Genomic DNA, 21287 nt, shown 5'->3' with positions numbered 1-21287 from the left:
TTGACTTCTTTAACCAGACAGAATAGCTACATTTTGTAAATTTTCTTTAAGCTACGTGCACTGTCAGTTTGTCATTGAACAGTTTGTCAATTCATATTTACGTATTAGCTTTTTTTTTTAAATGAAAAACAGAAAACAGTTTAACTTAAGAAAACTAAGAAATGTTCCTAATATTTTGGCCAAAGCTGTATGTCCGGTATTTTGCGGGTAGGTACCTCAGAGTTAGCGACTACTTGGTTCTTTGGCAAATATATGTACAAGTATAAATAATCTACAACTACAATGGCCGTGGACGTTGATTAAGGAAAATTAGACCTACAAATCAGATTTTCTAATTTATCCGGATGATTAGTATGAATGTTGTTTTTGTTGTTTTGTTTCTTATATTCTTGTCAGACTTTAATTGAGCTGTTTCATTATGGCGAGATTATGTTTTCTTTATTAGTAAATTTGCAAATGTTCCGTCTTCTTTAATTTAAAAAGTATTTTCACACACGCATCTTTAACCATAGTTTAGTATAATGCGTTATGTGCCAGAGACGAGAATCGGATTAGCATGAGGTTTATGTATACTGAACGTGTACTTACTGCAGGGGGAGGGATCACTAGGGACTTGTTGCAAATAGAAATGTTTATTTGTTTTTCGTCTCCATACGTGACTTAATAGTTGTCATGAATTATGCTTGAAATGATTCTAAAATGCTTGGCGTTTTATTAAAATTAAATATATTGCCATTCGAACAATTCGAGTATATTGACGTTGAAAAGGTTCTTTTCGGCACCAAAATTATATAAATTAAAAATGCATTTCAGAAACTAAGTATGCTCAATCTTTTAAAACCAAAGGAAACTCGAAGACTGATTTAATGGCCTTATAATTCGTTTTGAATGACATTCCTTTTGTAAGCTAATTTGCTAGCACCTCAATGGACCACTGCGCAAGCTTTGCTATCTGTCCTATACTCGACAGGTCTCTTTGAGGGTGGATGGAAACCAGAATTTATCCAATGCAAACGATGTATCTTTTTCCTACTCCTACGTTCGTCAAATCGCACTTACGTTCCTTTTTTTCCAAGGTCATGGACACTTGATCAATCCCGAGCTGAAAAAATACCTTAACGAACGAAAGCTCTTAATGGCCGGCAGTATAGCTTTTGTAGAAATAGCCCCACCTGTGATTTGATGGTTAATCTAACCCAACAGGGTAACAAATCTTAAAATACTCGTAGTTCTGCAGAAAGTCAGATCATTGCACTCGATATTTCAATAGAGTTTGGCATATTGAATTATAAGTAATCTGTGGTTTTGGTTTTGACGAATCTCTTCTTTATAAAGAAAGAAATTACGTTTCAGACTACTGTCAATTCTAATATCCACAAAATACAGTCTACGATTTCTTGTTTGAATAATTTCTTAAAAATGATCTTTTCACTGCAATTTTTATTATAATAAATAAATAGGGTGGCGCAACAGTCCGTTGAGAACTAGGGCCTAGTGACTTACAACTCTCAACTATTCCTGTGTGCGAGTAATGTTGTCAGAGATGGAAGGGACCTACAGTTTATATGCCGAATCCGAACGGCTAATTTGAAAAAAAAAAAATACTTTTTCTTGACAAGAGTTACACTTGGAGAATTTGTCAATTCCTCGCCAGAGGCAGTTCCCGTGAAAAAAAGCTTTAGATGACATAGGCAGTTATCGAACCCAAGACCTCTGGCATGACAGTCCAACGCAGTAACCATCATGCCACAGGTACTGCAAATTTTATTAAATAACCTTTTTCCGTGTCTTCTATTGTCTGTCTAAGATTATCACTCAACCAATGCCGTCCTCCATAAGCGGGATTTGTGTCGAGGAAACTAACTCTAACTAACAAAGAACAAAAAGCTGCTAATATCCAGTTGAATTCAATCGTTTCAAGTTTTCTGTAATAATACTCGAACTTATAGAAATGCTCCACAGTTTACCCACAAGTAAACTTCATTTCAGCGGTATTGTCAAGTAAAAAGATTCTTACTTCAGCCGTACGTAAAGAATGTGAAATGCTGTTGCAAAGTCTGTTTTTCCAATATTCTCAATCATTAATAAAATGTATTAATCAACGGCCTTGGCAAAAAATGTAAGCCTGCCTTTAGAACTCAAGAACCGCGTTGACATTGTAAGGCCCTATTCAAAAATTCAAAGAATTTGTTGCCTTTGGTCGATCTATTCATTTCATTTATTTGGTTCTAAGTAAAGTCCTCTCTTTAAAATCACGTACATTAACATATTTATTTATAATGTATCCTTGTTTAATTTCCATGACAGTTATTTTCGTTACCAAGATATTTTCTGTATAAGTTACGTAATAAAATCGTATGTATGTTCAGCTTATTGGTCTAAACCCTAACGTGATTATTATTCCTAAAGGAACTAGGGCGGAACTGCCAAGGTAATGAGTTCTTCTTAAGCAAAATAGACTTCTCAAATCACTATAAAACCCCCTAAAAATACCTACACTATCATCTATATCTGCTCGTATATATGTATACCCGTTTTATTTGAATTTGTACAGTCACCTAGTTCTTCTTATCACCACCAAAACCCAATTCACAAAACTATTTCCTTCTTAGACTGTGGATAGGATAGACATCAAAAATCCATTTCAGCGCGCTCATAAATGAAAATATAATATTTTCAGTCTTCCTGTGTCCTCGCTTTTGCCGCTGTCGTCCTTAAAATAAATGCATAAATGTATATATTGAAATAGCTTTCGCAGACAAAGAAGGACAATCATAAAACCGTGTCCTCCACAAATGAAAATATACAAAAAAAAGACTGAAAAAGGAAAATAGTGCCTACCACCAAAAAGCCTACATGTCTTCACCCTCCCTTATGCTTCATGGCTTCCTATATTCGACTTTTACAGTGCTATACTTATAGATACTGCTATTTTGCATCTCTTGGGTAGTTATTTATTCGAAGCAAATATATTCTAAAGCAGTAAAAGCTAAAAGTGGATAGCTATACTTTCTATAGACAGGTATAAGTTTATAAAACGAACGAACCAAAAAATAAAATCAAGAGGACACCAAAGAAGCACCACTGATGTTCTATAGTAACTACCTTTTGCAACATATCTTCTAGCTATATATTCATTCCAAGGAGTATTGATTAAACGACTCCTGCGAGGACGACGACGTCAGTTCGACTTAGTAACACGTTTGATTACGTATAGTAAACAAGGGGCAAGTCGTAAAACAAGTCACATTCTCCTTGAAACTCGAAGGACTTCGATTCCCTAGTGAGCGACGACAACTACGACAAACGACAAACGACAACTACAACGTCGACTATAAACACAAAACAAAGGGCACATCAAGAAAAAAAAACAAAGACTGAAGCAACATAACCTTAAATAAATAAATAAAAACAACAACAGCAACAATGAACGAGCATAAAGTTACAAAGAAGTCCTGTACAACGATACTTTGCGAATTGACACGTTTGAAATCCCAACAAAAATATCTCGAATGCAGCCAAGTCAAATTGAATCCTGATAATTATGGTTCCAATGAAGATGATGGTGATGGTGTTGGGTCAATTATTCGTGAGATTGAGGACTTAAAGATCACGTTGGCGAGAGGTTTGGAGGAGCAAAAGATGTCAGCCAAACGTGAGGTTGACAACATGTGGATTTTTGTCAATGCAATACGCGACGATATTCTCGATGGAGAACGTTTGAAAAAATATTCTGTGCAATCGATTAGAGACAGAATTCTTTCGATAAATTCAATGTTGGCCAAAATGACGGAGAATAATGAGCAGAATTTGAAAGAACTTCAACAGAAGATTTTAGAAATCGAAAAGGATACCAAGTTACTTTTGAAATAATTATGCATTTTGTATATATCATGAACTGTGTCTTTATGGTTTTATGTTAAATAAATTAAATAATTGAATTTTGATATGACGAATATTGTGCTTTTTTTTAATTTGTACACTCATTTAGTTAATATTACCAAATTATTTTTCGATGTTATCAAATATCCCTAACTCTTGTTTATGTTTATGTTTATGTAAGCACTCCCAGATTTGAATTTTGGTTTGAAATGCTAAAAAAACGCATATGATACGTTCATTGATTCTGAACTTGACATCCAAATCAAATGGGGAATCAATAATTGAGTGGAATTTAATGGTTCGCTAACGTTACGCTTTAGCGACAATGCTATTGTTAATGGGTGTTACTTGCATGGAAGGAAACTTAAAAGTAATTTTAAATAGAGAAAGTGATAACATATTTGACGTTCCAAAAATGCTTTTAAAAGTTTCTCAGAATAATTTTTTTTTTCTTCAGCAATCTGTAAAGAATTCATTCGTCCAATACTCCAATACAATTTTGAAAGATTTCTCAAAAACCCATTTGAGTTTCTTGGGCAGAAAACATTTTACTTTCATTCGAAATAAAATTGAAACACAGCCAGAATGAAAATTAGAGTTCTGAACTTCACTTTTATCGATTTCTTTTTTTTCCGAAGTGAAAATTAAGTGAATTTACGAGTTTTGTATTTCAATTTTTGCGATTTTCAAATGATTCCAATTGTAATAGATTAATTCGGAGTGATTTTAATTCGACAAAACAGACAGCAGTAATTTCAATTATAGAAAAGCAGCAGTAATTTCAATTATAGGAAGGAAGCTCTTAAAAGTGGCTTGAACTATAAAGCTTTGTGCGCCCTCTTGTAGGTTTGGCGAAAAAAAATTATAATTCATTTTTAAATGCCATCTGTTGTTTCTTTGCTGCAAAGGGTTTTTTGTCGAAGATAGCAAGGATATACGTTATTTGAAAGTTTGACAAAATAAACAAAGTACGGACATGAAAATCAAAGGTAATTCCATGTTTCCGCCGAACCTACAACGCTTAGGAAGGAATAGATGACACCAACGCAAAGTTGGCTACTAGCAGCCCATATCTAGAAGACCAATGACAGCAGTTTTTCATATCTGTCATTATTCGACCTCTCTTTTCATAAACAATTTCCAATCAAAACATTAGGTAACATACCTCTCCATGAACAATTCAACGGCTATATGCGTACCTTACTACCATTAAGGATAATTTTGGCAAAACTATCAAGCACAGAGAGTGTTTCTTAGACCGCACACGTCTACGAATGTGGAATGCATTACCCGGTCCACTATTCCTCATTATTGTATTTAACATTATAAGAATTTTCAAAAACCCTTGTGTACGGGTATGATATACATTCAAAAAAAATATGTTTCAATCAAAACGTTCCTTATTTTGCAAGCACTACATACTAAAAAAAAACAATCTTTACTTATCGTTGGAAACTTGGTAAGGTAAAAATTGAGTAATTTTAGGAATTAAACACAATTAATTGGATTTCCTTTCTAAATAATAGATTCGCCTTTTCTACTTTTAAACTCAATCACTGAGTTTTATTTTTATTAATAAAAATCCTAATCTTTTTAATAAATTGTAGAAATTCTTCTACATATTTATGTGTGTTATGCAAATTTTCATCAAATGATAACATTTATATTTCATTTTCAATCTTAATCTCAAACTCATATTTTAAATTTGGTATTATCTTTCCAGGTATATAACAAAAACAGTTTTTAAAATTTGTCCAAGCTTTATATTTATATTTCCAAAAATATAAATCCTTCAAAGTGTAGTTTGAGTCGGATATCTTATCTACTGATTATCTTTCTACTTTTCAATTTTCTCCTCCGTTGCTTACCTCAAAAGTACCTCCAACAAATAAATAGACTGATTTTCAAACCATTTCCGCATCATTTCTAGAAATTGTGATAGCACATGATAATTTAAATCTCAAAAATAAATAACTTGAATCTTAAAGCGTTTGCTTATAAAGCTAATTTAAAAAAAAACTTAATTACACAGCGCCTGTCTGTCTAACACTATTTTTCCAAAATTGATTAAATTTCATTTAAAAATGTATTTAAGTACTTGTGAATGTTTTAAATGAAATACGCAAGCAATACCTGAAAATAAGCAACAGACCGACGTATTAAAATGAGTCAATATGCAAATATTAAACAAACAATCATCTTAAGATTGTCGTCACTGATTTCTTTTTACACATGACTTCAATGACATTTTTGTTCAAATGTCTTTGAACTCCATTAAACATGCTTTCAGTCTTGCTGATAATTACTTAAACCAATTTTAAGAACAGTCACAAATTTCACATAAATCCAATCCTTAAGACTCATTCCCAAGAAAATTTTATAGCAGCATTTCGGTATACATATGTGTATATTGTATAGTTTTTAAAAAACCAGCTCAAACCAGCTAATGAAAAATATGCATATACGATGTACGTGAATCAAAAAGTAATTAAATTTTTTTCAAATAAAAAAAAATAAAAAACGGTCCATTGCTAAATTTTATAATTATTGTAATTTTAAACTACCTCTATTTTTTTAATCATTATTTTATTAAACGTGATAATATTTGAAAATAATCAATATTTTTATTATATTCCAGGTGGCAATAAAAATTATCGACAAGACATGCCTGAACGAGGAATATCTAGCGAAAACATTTCGAGAAATCGCAATACTCAAAGAAATGCAACACCCGCACATCACACGTTTGTACGAAGTTATGGAATCTCAGACCATGATCTACCTGGTGTTGGAACACGCGTCGGGAGGTGAAATTTTCGACCATTTAGTTGAGAAGGGTCGAATGAAAGAACCGGAAGCGGCCAGGGTATTCACCCAATTAGTGTCCGCTGTGCAATATTGCCATTCCAGAGGAGTGGTGCATCGTGATCTCAAAGCAGAAAATGTTCTGCTTGATAAAGATATGAACATAAAGGTATGATCTATGAACTGTAGTTTTTATGGTTTACTTTTTTAAATTTCTTCTTTTTTTCTACCCTGAGTAGCTTGCTGATTTTGGATTCAGTAATAAATATAATGAAGGAACACCACTTAAAACTTGGTGTGGTTCCCCGCCCTATGCTGCACCAGAAGTATTTCAGGGTTTGGAATATGATGGACCTAAAGCAGATATTTGGAGTCTGGGGGTGGTTCTCTATGCTTTGGTGTGTGGGGCATTGCCTTTTGATGGTAAAACACTCCTAGACTTGAAGAGCAAAGTAGTACTGGGAAAGTTCAGGATTCCATACTTTATGTCCCAAGGTAAGATTCAATTTATGAAGTCACCTTAAACATGTGAAAATCATTAAACAATTCACATGTGAACAATTTCATCATTTACTATAAAATTACCTTCTGTGATGTAATTAAATTTGTCACAGAAATGCACTGACATCAGCCTCAGGGGAGTCGGTAGAAAAGCCACAATGAAAAGGCAGAAAATACTTATGTACAGAATGATTAGAAATTGTATGTCAGTTTGTTTGTCAGAGCTGTAGTCATGATAATATATATTAAGTAATCAAACTATAAATTCAAAATTATAATATTTCATTTACTAACTTAAATACGAATTCTTTTGTTTTTCATAATTATAACTAACGAAATAAAGAAAAAATTGTATTATGAGAATTAAGCCGCAATAAGTCTTGAATATTTTAAGAAGTCAAAAATTAAATGTTTTATCCCAAGTTATTTATACACTCCAGCTCACTTAAACAAATCAATTTTATTTTAGGATAAGATAGGTTTTCTTTATTACAAAATTAATTTTAATAGTCTACAAAATCTTGTCGATACCACAAAAGCGCCTTTGCAGTATTTAAATAATTTTGAGACGTCCATCTCTTTGAGGAAAGCCATTATCTAGACCATTAATAAGATAATGTAGTAGAATCTTCTTGTTTCAGCTAAGACTGGACACTGACCTATCAAATGCATACCTAAAACTCACAATTTACTGGTATATGGTCTCTGTGTGGTATATAGTGAAGGCAAAGAAGTTCACATCTTCAGAGATTTCCTCCGAAAAGCACTTTTTCCACGATTCAGTGATTGTAGTCTTAGCTTCTACACGTTTAATTTTAATTAATGCCCCCTGCAAAGGTTCTTTAACATAAGTACACTAAGGCATTTGTATTTGTTAACAACTCTGATTGCCTCACCATTTTACCACCACCTCTCTCAACTACGGTTTTGCCCACCTCTATTTCTGTATATCATAAAAAATTGGTTTTCACATTTCCCTAACATTTCTCAAGATATTTCGTGAACAAACCAATAAGACAATGAGTTAGTTCATATGACTCGAGTAGCGAAAATGTCGATCAAAGATCTAAATTTTCACTACTTGAGTAGTCGCCATACTAGCTTGTCGAAAATACGATTGAAAATGTTTGAGGTTGAGTGCAGAGCAAGATCAATATGTCAGCAAAACAACATAATACCAAACAGAGCTCATTGATGTCATCAAAAAACAAAAACCATACAGTGTCATAAACATGGATTAACTGTATGCTCTAATACCAAAATAAAGAAGATAGATAGATAGAAGGTTCAATTTTTTCTAGTTGATTTTTTTTTATAAACTCAGGAAAAAAAACCAGGACTGAGATCATAGCAAGTATTACTCTGGCTAACCGCTGTTCCTCGGGACTAAAACAGCAATTGCGAAGCAAATCGTCTCGAACAATCAAAGTATATACGCTCTTCATCATCTTCGTCATACTTTACGGCCCAAGAGCATTTACCTGAATGAAGCGATTGAAAGTATTTGGGTTGTTTATAAAGAAATGTTTTTGGAGTGATATAGAGTCGCATATTATTAGAGGGAAAGATTCCGAAAAAATCCAATTAAAGCTTCTACACAGCACTGGAGTGCATAAAAGAAAAGTATACAAAATTTGTTTTCGATGGGTGGTAATCTTAAACTAAATTGTTGAAATGTTTCTTTTTAAGAAAAATTAATAATTTGTTAGAAAATAGCGTATAATTTACTAAATCTACAACTGAATTTCATCTTAAAGCTCAAGTTTTGTCGATAAATGCTTAATTCGAAAGATTTAGTAGTAATCGATCTACCACCATCTCTCCCTTTGTGAAAACGAAAGTGTTTAAAATGTGTGTAAGCAGTAATAGGTTTCAATTGAATTTCAAAATTACTGACATAGCTTTGGATTCAATTGAATGATTAAGGAGTTCCCGACATGTAATAAGAAAACATTTATGGCTTTTGTTTTAAATTAACCTGATGATCTATGATATATGTTCATCATACAATATTAAAGGATTCACTATTTGTACTCAATTTTTGTCAAATTATTAAATTTAAAAATACGATATAGAAACATTTTGTTTTTTTTTTTTTTGAAGCAAAAATTCTACTTATTTCATTCTTCTATCAAGTTTTTGATAGTGTTTTTAAAAGATTTCACTACCTCTTAACAAGCTATCTTAATCTGGACATCCAAGATCGCTCATGAATGACAATCCTGATCTTATTTGACTTCAGAAGTTAGATAGATACTAACATTTACGTAATGTACGCAAATCGATCGATGTTATTCTTTTTTTCTTAGACTTCTTTTTTGAACCGACAAAAAAATAAAAAAGTGGGTGAAAGCCATAATTGCTTTTTAATTTTCTTCAGGACATGTTAGTGGAACTTCATTGACAACTACATTATCACTCCATCTATTTGAATACAAAAATATTCATTCGACTTTCTACCGTGTATAATGTTTATAAAACCTTCAACCTCTAAACCTATCTTGTTTTTCTGCTCTAATTGTTTTAATCTACTTTCCTTTCCTAAGCACTAAAATACGTATTTTGTTTTAAATTTTACATTTAAAAAAAAATGTTCTTTTATTTTTAGATTGCGAAAGTCTTATACGTAACATGCTTGTCGTTGAACCAGATCGTCGCTATACTCTCAAACAAATTATCAAACATCGCTGGCTCAGTGAATGGTCTGGCGACATTGAGACAACCTCCACCGCCACCACCCGCACTCAATCAGTCATCGAACCGTCAAATCTGGATTCGGTGGTAATGACACACATGCTGCAATTGCCCGGCCTGACAGCTGACATGATTGCACAATCGGTGCATGAGAATCGTTTTGATAAAATCTATGCCATATATAACCTCCTAAACGATAAACTCCAAGAGAAAAGAAGAGAACAGCAAAGACTGCAACATCATGCCAACTTGGCCTACTCTAGGTGAGTTGAGTTTTTGTTATATTACTGGGTCACAGGCCACAGCACATCTTTCAGTCAAGAGCAGGTACTATGGTATGATTGTGTGTACCATCATTATGTTCTGGTTACAATCGTTAAAATGAGTTTGCCTTTACCAAGCAACAACAATGATGTTCCACTACAAATATGTAATGTAGTCCAGTAGTGTGCTTTTGTTGGCTATTTCTAGTTTTGCCTGTTTCTATCGACGCTGTCACTCGCCTCCGCCGTCGCTACTGCCGTTGACCGGTTTGACACTATCACTTCCGGTGACAAAACCATTGTTTTGCCCCAACAATGAAGAAAACATTTGTGTTTTTGTTTGTGGTATGTGAGGTGTGTGGCTGGCAGAAGAATAATAATTGTATTAAGCCAAAGGTCATCTTTCATTGAAATAACTTTCAAAAGGGTGAATTTTATTTAAAAAGAAAAATGGCTTACACTATTAAGCTTTGGGTATTGTTGCAGATGAACTGGCATTTTGTATTGGCAATGAATGGTCACGCGCATAATTTTAAATGAACTTTTGCAAAATTAATTATTCAGTCCTTCACTTTTGTGTGGAATTACTTGAACGTACTATTTACCGGAAATAATGTGTCTTCTTTGTAGGTCGCGAAAAACAAGCATAACAACGGGCGTTGTGGACAGATCGGAGCCCATGAAACAGGAATCAGCAGATCGACTGAGTCCACTAACAAATGCCGCATGTCCAGGTGCAGGATTACTGGGCTGGACAGATGTCTCCGTGGATTTGGAAAAGTTCGGCGATTTGGAATTAGAGTGTTTGGCACGTCCCAATGAGGTATGTAATAATTTGTGTTTAAATTATTTTATCTAAAAAATGCATCTCTTGTAGCAACAAGCAAACAATCAAAATCACTTGAACGCTAACAACTCAGCAGCAAATGGGGCGAATACAAGACGACATACAGTTGGGCCAGGTGATGTGGCCCATGAACAAGCTCTTGCCAATCCAAATCCCATCAATCCAATTAATTTTAAATGTCAGGAAAACGAGGCCGGTCCCTATCTGCCAATGAACTTGCCTTTGCTTCAAAATCAGCCACTGCACAACCTTACAATTAAGGATCAGCATTTATTAAAGCCACCTACAGTTATGGGTGCAAGTAAGTAGAATATTTAATTTAATAGCTTTTATTTTCTATAACAAATATTTCTTTTTTAAATTATATAGCTGGTGCATTTGGAAGAAGAGCTTCAGATGGTGGAGCTAATCTTCGAATATATTATCCATCATCGATGAATAATGTCCAACAAACACAAACGCAACCACAAATGGAGGGATATTATACAAATACAAGTATCGCCGGTGGAGTTTGCAACTCAGGTGTGGACCATGTGAGTGGAAATCAGATGGTATTGGAACAACAACAAATGCAACAGCAACAAGCTCATTTGACTATGATGGGAGAAGCCATGATGGGTCATTCGAATACACCTGAAGTCAATGAAGAATCAAGCGATGAAATTCAAAGGTCAGTTTGAAAAAGTTCTTAGTGTTCTTCAAAATTTTGTCTAAGGTCATGTGCATACAAAACTGCTCGTCATATAAGTTCATTAGACTTGGTTGTGGTTTTAGAAATGCCACAGAAATCAAGTTGGAAATCAGAGACATCGATTTCCTTACTTTGAGAATCATCCATGGCAAAATGTTATGGGTCGGCTATTCCTTAAAATTTATCAAAAATAAATGTTCAACATTATTTTATTTATATGAAAATATTTTATGGTTTAAGGTACATGCAAGCTAGAGGTTGCACGAAACGGCATACAGTTGGATGTACAGATGACATATCAGCGTCTCATCATTCAGAAGCAATTGGAATAGATCAGCCAAATCTATCACATTCACCAGCGCCTCAGTCTGGTGGTGGTGGGCGCACACGACGTACAGGTCTTCTTACAGTCATGGACCGTCCGCCAGGTATGAAATATTTGCATTTTATTGCTAAAAAAATATCTTATAAACGAATCTAACGCATGAGCTGAGCATGACTAGAAAAGCTAAATTAGAATAATTGCACCTAGATGCTATATAAATGTATGTATACATCAGTATGTGATCCCTATTTTTTCTCACATACACTTAAAATTATACCTTTTTTAAGTTATTTATTTTATTTGTTTAAAAAAAAAGTTTTATTTTGTATTTTTATTTACTTTTTTCTTTTCGGTTTTTGTATTACATTTGATTTTGTGCTTGGATGTGTGCCTTGTTGGTAACGAAACTGAACTGAAACAAACTAAATCCTACCAACCTTCCTGCCTAAATCCCTGCGACTACTAACTTGATCCCACTTCTTCCTAATCCTTATTGTTAAACTTCAATTTTCTCTATTTCGTATTGGCATTTATAAATGCTTTTACTTCATCCTTATCCATACTCCTAATACTTATTGCGATCACTTAGTGATTAGCCCGGAATTAATTAGAGAAGTTGAATCGCGAATGAATCGCAATTATCTACCACCGGCTCTTAAAATGCAATGCACGAGCAGTGGACTTAGTCAGAGTCCTCCGACGGGCACTCAATGTGGCCCAAGTCCATCTTGTTCCTCTGCAATAACAACAACGCCACCAGCAGCAGGGGCAAGTCTAAGCAATAGACGCTTTGCTAGAGCTTGCAAATTACTACCCACAGTACAAGAAGTTGGTGAGTTTTCTTTTGTTTTTTTTTTGTTTTAAGTTTTATTATTTTTATTTTTAATTTTGTTTCTATGTATTTATTGTTTGACATTTTGTTTCGTTTATTCATTTATAATTGGATTTGTTTTCGTTTTGTTTTTGATATAACTTGTATTAATTTAAACTTAAATTGAGAGTGTTAAATGTCTTTATATTAAAGAAGTTCCCTTAACTCTAATAATGAGGCTTAACAATTTAAACATTTTTAACATTTTTTTCAATATTTTAGGTGACATTTTTGGATGTTGTTAAATACATTCCGAAATTTTTCTAAGTATAAAATGCGAAAGGTCCCACTCTTGATTTATTAAAATATGTTTAGACAACAGGCTACAAAAGTTGCAAGTGTTTAAATGTAGTAAATGTGTCCTTATTTGTTTTTTCATGTAAGCCTTTAGATAAATTAAAGAATGTTCTCATTTTTGAAAAAAAGTAGAAGTTACGATATGACAAACAGTTGATCTCATGCAGGGCTTTCGGATAAGATGTTTTATTTTGATATTAAAACAAAACGAATATTCTATTGACAATGGAAAACAATATCAGCCAAATATACGCAAGGGCTATACAATTTTCCATGATGTTAAGATCTGAAATCGTTTGTGGAGTATTAGCATAGAACTTGGCTTTAAAGTGGCCCCAAAAAAACGTCTAAAGATGGTAAACCATAAGAACACCGATTCTTTAAAAAGCAACACAATCTGGTAGCTTCTTTCAAAAGTGCGATCGTTTCGTTGCTTATGTAGCATGTAGCTCGGTCTAGTTGAAATTAGACGTCGTCGTCTACATCTATATCTTCTAATTCAGGCCATACAACAAATTATTAATCATAGCAAAATACGATGTGATCTCATTAGTGGAATGTCTAATTTCAAAGATCAGCAAGGAGTCGACAAATCGTTGTTGTTGTTGAGGCACGCACTCGGTTTCGATTCCATACATCAGTAACTTGTAGCACCAATTTCACTCTTTCCGGACGATAAGATATTTCACGACCACCTAAAGTGCCAAATTTTAACCATTTTTGTAGTGCAATTTAATATTTTTAAAAAAAATTGTAGAAGCGTGCATTGTTTCATTTTTCATATTGGCGTAGTTTTTACTTATCAAATGTCAAAATTTTTGCTTACGAAATGAAAACTGTTATCGGAAAACTTTGAATGTGCATTAAGTTCTTCAATGTTCCTTCCTCAGTAATACGCTATAGTTATTCACCAAGTCAAAGTTGTAAATGTTTCAGCATATGTACGAGTATAATTCAATAAGTGTAGAAACAAAAAAGTCAACATTTAAAGTTAACTATTTTTTTTTCAAAACTCTTGAATTAAACTTTATATTTTTGTGTTTGTTTTTATCTTTCTATCAATAGGTCGCTATAGTCCAGTTCGTAGAGCATCTGAAGGATCGAAAGCCCAATTCCAAGGACCATTACAAGAGTGTCAGTATCTACAAAAAGGTATAGCACAGCGCAACTTTTTAGTTGCTCCAAGTCCACCGCTTTTAGAGAACTCAATTAGCTTGCCTGGTAAGATTTGCGTAACATTGGATGTTTTTTTTTATTATTGTTATTATTTTGCTTTATAAGCGTAAATTTAATGAAAGCATGAAATAATTTTTATTTTTTAAAAAAAATTAGGTTAGAATTTACTTAGAAATGCTCTTTTCGAAATAGCGTCCTTTTGTTTGCTCTTGTTATATTGAAACACAGCTCTTTGTTTAACTTATGCATATTTATTTTTTTGGCTGCCAACGGTTTATTTTTACCTTTGATTTAGTAAAATGGTTTAAATTTAAACAATTAAAAATTTAACGTTAAAAGATCTGTTTCAGATCGATCCAAGAGATGAAAGAACAATTTTGATGCACATTTGGAATCTTTTATTTTCTTTGGAATTCCTTTTTGTAGTTTTGTACGTGTGTGGTTCCTTAAAATATTGCACATCCCTATAACGGATGAAGTTATCGCTAAAATCAAATCGTTATATTTTGTAGTCAAATTAAATTCGAAATATGTAGATGAATTGAGTTCTTTTGAATAGAAAAATCTCACTTATATCAGACTTCCGCCACCCACCTTCTAAATAATTTGACTAACATATTATTTATTTATTTTTAACTTTATTTCTTTAAGGCTCTCCAATTCATGGCAGACCAATCATTAATGTTATACAAAATCGTGGGCAAAGCATCGAAGTACCTCAAGACGCAATGATGAATCTAGTACCTGCTCTCAATCGACTTGTCAAAGAACATCGCATTAGTGGTGAAATAGCAAAGAATATAGTTTCATCGGGCTTAGTTCCATTGGAATTAGCGCAATATTTAGGTCTTATAGCACATTCTGGTCAGCAATGTAGTATGCAACAACAAATGTACAGCTATAGTGTTAATCCACTATCTTTACCTTCAACAAGCAATACTAGTGGCATCAATGCTGGTCAACTTGCATCAGGAATACAGTTCTCAAAGTATGGCCCTTTGAATGCTGCGCCAAACTTCTGCAGTACCGTACAACACAATCCCAGTCTGATCGGACAGTTTAGCAATATTAATTTGACTGGGGGCTGTGGCCAAAATTCTGGCGGTCAATCTCCGGTACATAACAGTTTCAGTGGTTGTTCATCTCCTAACCCCTACATGTTTAATGCACCCGCTTCAGTTTCGCCAATGCATCAAATCACAAAAGGATTCAGTGGGCTGACGACAAGTGGAGGCGGTGGTTCTATCACTAGAGGAACTTCAGCAGCTATTGAAAATGCCTCAAACCAACCACTCGACTTATCAATGGATGTGTGCTCTCCTGAGGCGATACCTCCAGACATGTTTGCTTGCACATCACAACAACAGCCGAGTGGAAGCTGGTTTATGCCTGCATCGTATTTTGATTTAAAGCCACTGAATTTGTCACCCGCACAACCTGTACGTATAGTTCCAACTCCACCTGCTTCGCCAAATCTGTGCATAATTCAAGAAGAGAATGCCAACGGTCACATTAGCCACACAATTTCGGCTGGCTTACCATACGGTACTATGGGCCTTGCCAATGAAGAATTATCGGCGTGTCAGCCATCACATCCACAAATATGCCTGACTGATGTCCAAGGAAGTGAAATCACCCTCGTAGCACTCTCATCTGAGAACAGTCGAGATAGTGACTGTGACTCATTGGAACCAAACATGCCATCACTGGCCCTGCAAGGTCTAATCATCACAGAACCTTCGAGTGATATGCCTTCAATCACAAGAGGAGTAGGTCGTAAAGCAAGTCTTGAGAGTGAGAACAATTCCAGGCTAGATACGGAACCCTCATCATCAGCTTGCGGTGCTACTAGTGGGTCGAATCGTCGAGGGAGTGATAAGTCCCTAGGATTTAGTGATGATAGCCTAAGTAATGATTCGAACAACCTGTCACCATGCCAAGAACCTTCAGCAAGTTCCGGTTTCAAAAGTGATTCTCATTCGGAAATCGGTGATCAAACTGAGGGTCGCATGAGTCCGGATTCGATTTGTGATTCTCGAATGTCTGATGAGTGCTATGAGGTCCCACTGCCACACGAATGCTGCAATCTAGATTCCACACGGATTCTGCAACTGGTCAAACAAACAATAGACTCGACCATGCCACCCAAAGGTTTCGTTCTGAACAAAGCAAACGTTACCGATGGATACGAAGGGGTGAGTGCAAAATCAAGTACTTCTTCATCTGGAACAGGTATGAGCATAAGTTCGTCAGGATCTGGGGATTCAGATGTGCCAGTTGACATTTCCAATTTAAGTTTAGAATATTCAGGGGGCTTACAAATTGAGCTACAAGTTTGTGAAGGTAGAAATAAGGATAACAAAGGAATTAAACTAAGAAGAATATCAGGTGATCAGTTTGAATATGGAAAATTATGTCAACAGCTGATAAGCACTTTAAATGTGTAAAATTGTAATGTCTTATGTGTATGTAGTATGAGTTCGAAATAACTCAAAGCTAAGTAATTTATATTTAGTATGGTGTGCTTTGGAGTTTTCGAAATAATTGTAAGCCAATAGCCGATTGCTTTGAATGTTTTAACTTTTTTTTTATGAACTAAATAAGTAGTTTCTGTTGTTACCTTCGAAAATAAATGCATAATAATCAGTTCGTTCGCACTTGTTGATAACTCAATGCGTACAATGAGCGTTTGAGTTTTAAACCTTCTTTCTAGTCATTAGACATTTAAATTCCATTTATGTCCTTTTAGGAAGTCTCCTTTTACAGTCAATAACATTTGTTTTATTCTATACACATATTTTATCAATGAACTAAATTTGTCTCTTCAAGAACATCGTATTTCTTTCTTCTAGACCTTAGCTTGTTTTTTATCGTTTGTGTGCATCGCATGCTGTAAGAAATGCAAATTTGGCAGCCTTGAATAACCTTAAATAGCGTTTTCAATTTAAAAATCAATATCAACTTCGACAAAAAAAATACAAACTTAACAGAAAATAATTCAAATCAAAAATACTCGTCTCTGAAAATTGATAAGTAATTGTTTACATAGTAGATTCGCATATAAAGGTGTCAAAGCCGTATTTCAAAGAGCTGATTTTTTTGTTGTGTTATACTTTCTTTGCAGTATTTTTAATGACAAAGCTGGCTGTGATAATGGTTTTGCGTACAAAATATTGCTTTCAAAACAAATGAGGACTGAAGCCTGATTTTGGCAACACTTAACCATAAAAGTCATGTTTTTGGAAATACCTCAACTTAAAAAATTTCTTATATTGGTAAAAATTATTTTTATAATTGCAATTTTGTAATTGCTTTTGAACTTTCAAAGATCTCATAACTTCTGTCGATATATTCCAAGAAGTGGAAGTTTTTTTGGACTTGTGATTCGCCGAGTGTGCGTTCACATTGTTAAGTGTCGCTATTGGTCCTAGAGTGATACTAAAGTGCGAATGAAGTCTAAAGCTGATCTTAGATATGTGCTAAAAAATCGAAAATCTTTGATGAAACACTTTAATGAGTTCATTTGAGAAAGTTAAAATCTTAAAGCAACCTTCATTCAATGTTTAAAACTACGTAGTTTTGTAATTTCGAAAACTCGGCCACAAGAGACTTCTTATGCATTCCTTAAAATAATACATTTAGAGTGATAGCATACCTAGCCATGTGAGGCGGATATATTATTTGAGAAATCAGAAAACATTTCCAGGCGATGTTTGGATACCAGGGCACGGTAGCTATCACTGTTTCTTTATAAGCTGCATTTTATTTTTTCAATGGATCTGATTAAGATTAAGTAAACATTCAAATTATAGGCCACTAAAACAGGGAGTAAAAAAGAAAATGTGCACAATGCTATCGTTTTTGAAATTTATATTTTATTTGATTTTTGACATTTCTTACAAGATAATTCAGGCCTCAGATTTTAACCTCTTAAGAAAGTGGTCTTCGAAATACGATACTGAAATGTATGTTCCAAACATATATTATGTGTGTACTCTTTTTCTGGATATAAAAGTTCTTGAAAATGATTTCACTTCATGCCTTATAACTGAAAAACAAAATTGCAAGGTCACTGATATCCTTTGTTAGTTCCTGTTTCAAGAGATCAGATCAAAAAGGTTAATTTTGCAGCTAAAAGTAACTTCTTAAAGTTTAAAACTTATCAATCAATCATAAAATTTTTTTATCGTTGTTGTCGTTATTTCGTAGATTCAAAATTACTATGTAAATTACAAATTAATAATAAACGAATTCAACTATAAATGTTATCACACAATTATTAAATAAATAATATACATATACTGACTGAACTGAATATTTTGTATATTTAGTAGATTTAAATTTAAACAACAAAATTTGTAAGAAAAAAACAAAAACAACTCTCTGTCTTCACTAAAAGTAATTTTTTATCAATTCCGAACAACACAATACAAAACTCAATGAGTTCATTCGAACTTAACTGAAATATTATAATAATGTAATTTAATCATGTTTTTCTTTTTTTAACTACAACATTAACTTGGTTTTCGTACAATCTAAGAACAAAACCCAAGCAGTAGCAAAAAGAGGCAATACAATGATTCACAAGTTTGGACGGCTTGTAGTTTTAAAAGCTTAATAAAACAAGAAAAACGAATAAATATATATATTTTTTTTCATTTTATTAAAAAATAACAACACAAAAAAGACAAATTGAACTTATAGACAAAACAAACACTCGGTAAAATATTATTAGTTTTAGATAAAATATTTTAATGTAGATTAGGTTTAAATAATCACTCTCTAAAATTGAGTTAGTATACAGAACAACTCAAATTATTATCTTCCCTATTTTGAGTGTGTTTTTCCGAAAAAAAATAGAACTTCTGAACATTTTGTTCAAAAAAATCTTAGCGTATTCGATTTCCTATAAAATTTTATCATATTATAAATGTTTTAATGTTTTATTTTTAATTTTTAAATCTTGTGATTAATGGTAAATGAAAATTTTAGTTGAATCAAATTAATAGCAACTCGGAGATGAGATTCGATTAACTTTGAATTTATTTCTTTATTTTTCTCATTCCGGCTATTTATATAAATATTTAAAAATAAATACAAAAAATAGTCTTTAAATTAAGAACAAAAATACAAAATTCTTTTGTATATCTGATTGTATTCATAAATTTAATCATTTTAGCATTCCAAATAGAGAAAATTTACTTCTTCGAGTATTTAATAAGATAGGAAATAGTTTTCCAAATAAACTTATTAACTAAAAAACTAAATTAAATTGCGCCAAAACGAAAAAAAAAATATATTACGAAAAATATTTCGTATTCCAGTGCAATGATGTTATTTTTAAAAGTTTTCTTAAGTTATTTCATTAAAAATTGAAAAACAAAAAGTATTGTAAGATAAAATTTAATACAAAATTATAAATAAAACTATTTCATTGCAATAAAACTATCAACGAGTGTAAATTAAAAACAAAAAAGAAAAAACATTTTGTTAGATTTCAGTTATTTTCAGTTTTATTGTTATATTCTTTAATGATGAACATTTTATAAATAGAATGTAATTTTTCAAAGTTCAATTATAACAAAACTACATAATTAATATCACTTATGTTTTAAGTAAACCATATTAAACAACAAAAATGTAAAAAAATTAAAAAGACTGCTGTGATTTAAAAATATAAATAAACATATTATACCAATATTAAACAAAAAAAAAGAAAGAAAATAAGTTTGTTTAGCCTTTTTGTTTGCATTCGTAAATAATTTAAGATTTTAATGGTAAGTAAGGCTCATTGACTAGTTGGTTTGCTATCGTTTCTGTGGGTGCACTTGGTAGTCATTCGGTACCGATATCTCACTGAATACATGCATTTTAAAGAACGCCTACCGATTTTTGTGATGGCATTATTACAAGAATTACTGATTTAATAAACAACAAAAAGGTATTGTAGTTATTTAATACATCTAATTTAATTACATACATTTACTAATTACTATAAACGCTCTTCATTAAATTTATTTTAGATTTCTCTTGTTTCAATCTCATTATTTTATAAAAACCCATTTATATTGTGTTAGTTTTTGGATATACTGAATACGAACAAACATTTTTGAAAATGATTTATACATTTTTTCCAAATATTGAGGGTTTTTGTGACATCTGTCGATAAAAATAATATGAACTAAAAACACCGCAACTTGAAGACGAGCAATTTTAAGGTGTTCTTCTGATTATTGTGATTCTGGGGCAAAAATAAAACAAAAATTGGGGTAAACGCAAGTCCTTCAACAGAGTTTAGAACTTATTAAAATTTAAGCCGACTTTAACGAATTGAACCTACGAAAAACCGCAACTTGACGAAAAATGAAAAGTTATGCTATTTGAGTTTTTCAAAACTCATAGAAAAAGAATGGTATCACGTGGTTTTTTCAGACGTTGCAACTTTTTAATTTCGATGGCCCTAATGGGCCATTGATTATCATGGAAAAATAAAAAGGTGTTAAAAGCTCCATCACAGCTTTATCTGTATCTTTATATTGAAAGCAGTCAGTTAGTTACAAATGTTGACAGTTTCTTAATTGTTTAGTTTAGTTTATTTCATCCAACAAAGTTACAAGACTAAGGACTTGAAACTAATTTAAAATTCATCAATTAGGACTGTGTACTTAAAATTAACGACAAGTTATTTCTAATTGAAAGTCAACTAAAATTAAAGTCAATCATACCGCAAGCGGTATTGACTTCTCTTAAACACCTGAACATGGGCGCATTCACAAAGCTAGTGGCTGCGTAGTCAAAATTCAACTAGCTTTGTGAATGCAAAACTACACTCAACGCTAGTTAATCTGGAACTGTCATATTATTGACAAATGGAAATATATATAATAAGAAACATTTATGATTTGATAACTTTAACTTATCTTTTGTGTTTTTAA

The 21287-nt window shown here is 32.8% G+C and overlaps 2 protein-coding genes across 3 annotated transcripts in view; both read left to right on the top strand.

Annotated features, from left to right (window-relative positions):
• The window catches only part of LOC129949155 (uncharacterized), a 47052-nt gene extending 28321 nt beyond the window's left edge, over positions 1-18731 (top strand). Inside the window, exons 2-11 of one of the 2 annotated variants that reach the window (XM_056060431.1) lie at positions 6521-6856; positions 6927-7182; positions 9797-10145; positions 10776-10968; positions 11023-11293; positions 11362-11662; positions 11924-12111; positions 12598-12840; positions 14242-14397; positions 15004-18731. In XM_056060431.1, the coding sequence (XP_055916406.1) occupies positions 6521-6856; positions 6927-7182; positions 9797-10145; positions 10776-10968; positions 11023-11293; positions 11362-11662; positions 11924-12111; positions 12598-12840; positions 14242-14397; positions 15004-16799 (4089 nt within the window). In that variant the 3' untranslated portion in view covers positions 16800-18731. The remainder of the gene's footprint in view (positions 1-6520; positions 6857-6926; positions 7183-9796; positions 10146-10775; positions 10969-11022; positions 11294-11361; positions 11663-11923; positions 12112-12597; positions 12841-14241; positions 14398-15003) is intronic. The other variant, XM_056060432.1, reaches the window with a different exon arrangement.
• Positions 2434-3956, top strand: LOC129949156 (uncharacterized). Its single transcript, XM_056060433.1, has one exon. The coding sequence runs from the start codon at positions 3427-3429 to the stop codon at positions 3871-3873; it is 447 nt and encodes a 148-aa protein (XP_055916408.1). The 5' UTR covers positions 2434-3426; the 3' UTR covers positions 3874-3956.
• Positions 18732-21287: the final 2556 nt, after the last annotated feature.

Source organism: Eupeodes corollae, chromosome 3, assembly GCF_945859685.1.
Source record: "Eupeodes corollae chromosome 3, idEupCoro1.1, whole genome shotgun sequence".
Lineage (NCBI taxonomy): Eukaryota > Metazoa > Arthropoda > Insecta > Diptera > Syrphidae > Eupeodes > Eupeodes corollae.
This window is presented reverse-complemented; position numbering and strand designations above follow the sequence as displayed.